The sequence below is a fragment of the Amphimedon queenslandica genome, unplaced genomic scaffold, assembly GCF_000090795.2.
Source record: "Amphimedon queenslandica unplaced genomic scaffold, v1.1 AMPQUscaffold_13368, whole genome shotgun sequence".
Lineage (NCBI taxonomy): Eukaryota > Metazoa > Porifera > Demospongiae > Haplosclerida > Niphatidae > Amphimedon > Amphimedon queenslandica.
Genome location: NW_003546396.1, coordinates 18,922 through 24,964, shown reverse-complemented (window position 1 = coordinate 24,964; position 6,043 = coordinate 18,922). Strand labels below are relative to the sequence as shown.

At 35.1% G+C, this 6,043-nt stretch overlaps 1 protein-coding gene across 1 annotated transcript; it reads left to right on the top strand.

Annotated features, from left to right (window-relative positions):
* The first annotated feature begins 842 nt into the window (after positions 1 to 842).
* LOC109582642 (uncharacterized) lies at positions 843 to 4,518 on the top strand. The gene is made up of 5 exons (XM_019997482.1): positions 843 to 1,006; positions 2,071 to 2,460; positions 3,129 to 3,200; positions 3,293 to 3,389; positions 4,345 to 4,518. The coding sequence occupies exons 2-5, from the start codon at positions 2,140 to 2,142 to the stop codon at positions 4,404 to 4,406; spliced, it is 552 nt and encodes a 183-aa protein (XP_019853041.1). The 5' UTR covers positions 843 to 1,006; positions 2,071 to 2,139; the 3' UTR covers positions 4,407 to 4,518.
* Positions 4,519 to 6,043: the final 1,525 nt, after the last annotated feature.

Below are 6,043 nucleotides of genomic sequence, written 5' to 3'. Positions count from 1 at the left end.
TATTATTATTACTATTACTATGCCAACTTTAGTAAGTTGCATTCACAACAAAGTTGGCAGTTATTTGAGTGAAATATTTTAACAAGTTTGTCAAATTTTATTAATATGACTAGTTTAGCTTAAGCATATGTATACAGTCAAACCTCTCTAAGACGGACACCTATGGGCCAGCCATCACTGTCCTTTATACAGAGGTGTCCTTAAATCGGAGGTTATCCCATGCTAATCAGACCAGAAAATCCGCCATTTTATTGATGCTCATTAATTAGAAAGTCCGTTGCATGGGCCATGTCCATCCGTTGGAGGTTAATTTGTACACGTGTAGATGTGTGGGGACAGTAAATCTCGTTCGTTATACAGAATAGAGAGGTTCTGCTATACAGAGGTTCTTTTATACACTACCCAATGGCCTTATGGCCGGGACAAGAGCAACTGTACATTATAGAGAGGTGTCCGCTAATTGGGGGTTCGTTTTAGAGAGGTTTGACTGTACATGTAATTTTTAAGTCAGCAAATTTCCTACTCAAAATTACACGCTATGCTGCATGCATAATTGTACATGTACATGTATATAATATGAAGTACTATCATACACAATATCCTTCAATATGTACATGTCCATGGTAGATTACTGTATTTTTACTAAGAAATAATTTTGCAAAAAAAATATATTATGTGTAGTGGAAAATTTCAGGGTGAGTTAAATTTGGCAAGTCGCAAAATTTTGGTGATTGGCGAATTTGTGGCCATGTGCCATTGAGCATGCGCATAATGGCTCAAAATGTCTAGTTTTTATTTTGGCGAATGGCTATCAAAATGCCAAATTTGCTAAAAGTCAATTATCGATTGTCTTTACTCTGTGACAGGTGGTGAGAGTGAAGACGGAGGAGAAAGAGAGAACAGTGATAGTGAGGATGAAGGGACTGGAGAAGAGGAACAGAAAACAAAACCGTCTTTTGCCATCATACCAAATAACACTACACCTGTACCTCTTGGATGGCCTAAGGTAAAGGATAAAGAGCAAATAATGATAAAGTTTTGTTGATTTTGCCGAAAACCACTTTTTATAGTTTTTGACAGTTTTTCTTCTACATGTTTTTATGTTACATGTACATGTATGTAGAAAGTTTGAGTCGATTCTGACTTTAATTTTTCAAGTTATGAGCATTTTTTAAATAGCCAATTCTTGAAAACTACCCAAGGCTATAGCCCATGGTTTTTCCAAAAAATGGCTCCAAAATCACCCCAAATTTTATCACATTTTCAGATACATATTGATGTCCTTATGCTGTGTAGAAAGTTTGAGCTGATTCCAACTTCAATTTTTCAAGTTATGGCCATTTTTTAAAATGGCCAAAATCTGAAAAATACCCAAGGCTATAGCCCATGGTTTTTTCTGAAAAATGGCTCCGAAATTACCCCAAATTTTTATTACATTTTCTGATACATATTGACATCCTTATGCTGTGTAGAAAGTTTGAGCCAATTCTGACTTCAATTTTTCAAGTTATGGCCGTTTTTTAAAATGGCCAATTTGTGAAAATTACCCAAGGCTATAGCCCATACTTTTTTCTGAAAAATGGCTCCAAAATCACCCCAAATTTTTATGACATTTTCTGATACATATTGATGTTCTTATGCTGTGTAGAAAGTTTGAGCCAATTCCAACTTCAATTTTTCAAGTTATTGCCATTTATGGCTCCAAAATTACCCAAATTTTTATTACGTACATTTTCTGATACATGCTGATGTCCTTATGCTATGTAGAAAGTTTGAGCTGATATCGACAAATAGTTCAAGTTATGAACATTTTAAAAAACGAGCCAGTTTTCAAAAAAAGCAAAGGCTATAAAAAAAGCCCATGGTATTTCCAAAAAATGGCTCTGAAAATACCTCAAAATTTTCATTACATTTATTGATCAACATGCTGATGTTCTTATGCTACATGTACATTGTATATAGAAAGTTTGAGTTATTTCCTCCAAATAATTTAGCATTAAATTGAGTCCCTTATTTATTATCGTTCTTCATTTCCTTCAATCATAATAATTATTTCATTATTATTTACAGGAGAAAGCCGTTGCCATCAGAATCAGTCGCATCATTTTTGCTTTCCGTAACAAAGTCTGGCCCAAACCAATGGAAGGACTGGACCTATTCAATCCAGTCCCAGCACTAACGGAAGAGGACTCCTCCTCCTCACCCTCTCCATCACCCTCTTATGCTGACAGTGATGAAGACATAAACTCGGACTATGCTAGTGATGAGGATTATTCTATTGAAGAGGAAACAGCTACTCCCACTGGAGGAGGTCAAAGGTCAAAGCTTAGGACTCAAAAGCGTCATCAGGCTGATAGTCCTCTCACTATATCCCTGAGCCCATCTCTCAGTGCTAAGAGTTTGGCTGGGAATTCTTCATTGGATGATAGCTTACAGACACCAAAGTTTCAAGTCCAAAAGGTTAAAAGTTTATTAGACTGACTTTATACCATATAGCCGGAAAGTTTTGTGGCCGAAAGCTTTCATAGTTTTTGTGCTTTGAAATGACACCACACAATTGAAAACCATGAATTATTAGCATGTTAATGAGAGGCGTGGGTGCTTCACTACTGATCCACGAAAATAAAAACCACAAATAGACTGGGAGCCATCAAACCGCAAAATTTTTTTGCCATTAAAATTTCTGGCTATGATGGTAGTATCATTGGGTTATACACTTGTATAAACATGTACATGTACATGTACATGCTGGTGTATTTGCACATGAACACTGTGCTACATATATACATGTAATTAGAGAGACATGTATTAGACAATTTTAATTTGGTGATTTGATGGTTTTCAGATAAATAGAAATTTACTGCCACGTCAATATTTCTGCCAAGTGTCAACTTATTAATAATTATATGTGGTTGTGTGTGGCATTTCCCCAGAAATTCTTGCTACAAAAATTCCCTCTATTTAGCATGTACACAGTAATTTACATGCTTCGAGGCTGTGGCCACCGTCTGTACATGTACATGTATAGCAAAAGCTACACTGTAACTTAAAACCATTATATGTACATGTACCATCCTTCACTACTTTCTCAACTTAAAAAATGACTTGTATCTTTTTTATTGACACAGCAACAAGGATTGAAAATGACATTAAAGAAAGGCTCAATTGCCTCTCCCCCTGTGGAAGAAGAATCTTTAAAAGTATATAAGCTAGTCTTCCTTTATCTTAAAATATTTAATTCATTTTTCATGTGACACACATCAACTTGTTTGTGTTTATTGTGTACATGTAGATGAATGTCAAGATTCCTCTGCTAACGTTGCAGTTTCCCTCTGCTAAAGGACTAGCAAGGATACCTAAGAAGAGATCAGCATCACAAATGACCTCAGGTACAAGAGAGAGAGGGAGAGGAGGGAGGAAGAGAGGGAGGGGGGAGGGAGGGAGCAGGGAAGAGAAAGAGGAGGGAGCAGGGGAGGTTGAGGTACATATCCCTTGTGGTATTTCTGGCTCTATTGTTTTGATTGATATAGGATGGACTTATAAACATACATGTACATGTACATGGCTATTATGCCAAATATTTTTAATTCCTGTCTAGCCTAAACTTTCAATCAAAAGTAACTGTATACCATTCACTGTCAATAATATATTGTATTTGCCAAATATCAAAGTAACCAAAGAGTTGCCTACTACATGTACATGTACATGTACATATATATGCATCAAAAAATTTTATAAAAAATGGATAGTTATCTCCGTTTTAATTTTTGCAAAATTTGACCAACAACTTTGTACTTGTACAGGGACTTTGGCCTGATTTTGGAGCACCTTTAATAATTGTGATTTTGATCCAAATGAGCTTAGACTTTCTGCGCAACATAAGTACATGTATATGCATGAGAAAAGCTATTAAAATGGAGAATTTTCTCCTATTCAATTTTAGTGAAATTTGGCCAATAACTCTGTACTATAGTACTGGGACTTTAGCCCGAATTTTAGGTAACTTTCTAAAAAATTTGTAAAAAAAATCTAATTTGGATTGCAACCAACTCAAACTTTCTACACAACATAAGTACATGCATCAGAAAAAGTTTATAAAAATGGAAAATTTCTTTTTTAATTTTGGCGAAATTTGCCCAACAACCCTGCATAGGGACTTTTGCCTGATTTTTTATCAACTTTAAAATTTATGAAAATACAATTTTGATTAGAATCAGCTTAAACTTTTTATGCAAAATGCATATAGGAGGGGGAGGGGGTGAGTGGAACATAAAGAATTTTTAAAAGAGAGAGAGGGAAAGAATGAGAATTGAAGGATTAAATTTTTTTTCACTTTTTTTCTAGATCAAAGTGGTGAAAATAGTAATCGGGACAAAAGACCGAAAATAATTAGCAATAATAATTAATAAGTAATAATAACGTTATTAATCAATCCTGACTGTAATGGTGACATTTAACTATGAATATTTATAATTCATTATTATTACTATTATTATTATTGTAACAGCATTGTATTATTATCATTATGTTAATGTTATTCTTATGATTAAAGAATAATGCAATGATTATTAAAAACGTAGCAGATAATAATTATTTTACATAGGCAGGCGCTTTAAATTTTTGCTGATAAGAACAATACAAACAATGTCCCCAGCTTCCTGTAAAGGTGGGTTCAGAATATTTGCGTTGCAACCGGAAGTGCTGTATAACGCAATGATAAATGCAAGAATAGAGCAGAGTTCTATTCTTGCGTTTACCCATTGCGTTATACAGCACTTCCGGTCACAACGCAAATATTCTGAACCCACCTTTACAGCTAAGGATATTATAATATTATAGGAATTCTATCTTGTATAACTTGAGCTATGATAACAGTTTATGTAAGTATAATCATGGCTTCTGTACATTAGCATTACAGTGGAACCTCCGAATAACAGACACATTGGGACAAATAGTTTTGTCCTTTATTTGGAGGTGTCCTTTATAAGGAGGTTATTATATCAGCACATTATTTAAATAATTCATGTTTTTTTCATTAAAAATCATTTGCTGTCATAGAAACATAGTTATCCAGGCTTTTTATTATGTTCAAGGAAGGTAATTATGGATATTCAACATAATGTAGTACATATGGACCATCATCAGTGCAGTGAACGGTGTCTCCTTCCAATAAGGATCATATATTGTCTTCTATAATGAGAAATTTGTCTAGATATATCTTCTTAGCAATGACATCCAACTATTAGAAGTACTTAAATGGTTTTCCTAAAGCAGCACAGACGAGTACACATAGCACAATGTTTTTTGCCAATCAAATGGCACCCTAGTAACAGTTGCTAAGCAACGTGATTATTAGCCACACCTACTGTCCTGCAAGTTCTTGTACTGGTGCACAGTTGGATGTCCGCTGTCAGGAAAAGAGAGGGTCCGCTGTACGGAGGTTTTATTTGTATTGCATGCATGGAAAATTCAATTGGTACACCAGGTACTGTCCGTTATAAGGTAGGTGTCCGTTACAGGGACTGTCCGTTAACAGAGGTTCCACCATAGATACTACAAACAGTATCTATGGTTCCACTTAGTCAGGCGCCGGCGGGCCACTGCAGTCTCATTATAAAAGAATGCTTTTGTTGCGGTTGAGTAGTATAGTATAATAATACTACTCAAAGGCAACAAAAACGCTAGCATTCTTTTATAATGAGACTAATTTTAAATATACATAATGCTAACCTCAAGCCACTAAAATTCCAACTTCTGCTGCTCAAGTTTTTTCTACATGTATATCTTGGTTGTTGTATTCCAAGTACTACTTGTTGCTGATACCTCATCAGCTTGCATGACTGATGGTTGTTCTTCATGTACTACTAGTAATGAACCTTCACTCTATCATCAGTACTGCTGCTTACCTGCTAACAATGGGAAAAAAATCAAGAAGAGAGACAACGATCTTCTAATAATGTTCTTCTGTCCAGTCGATGGCCTATCTGATCCAGTTTGTGAGACTGTAAGAGTATATCAGTCTTGCAAGGAAACATTAGAGAAT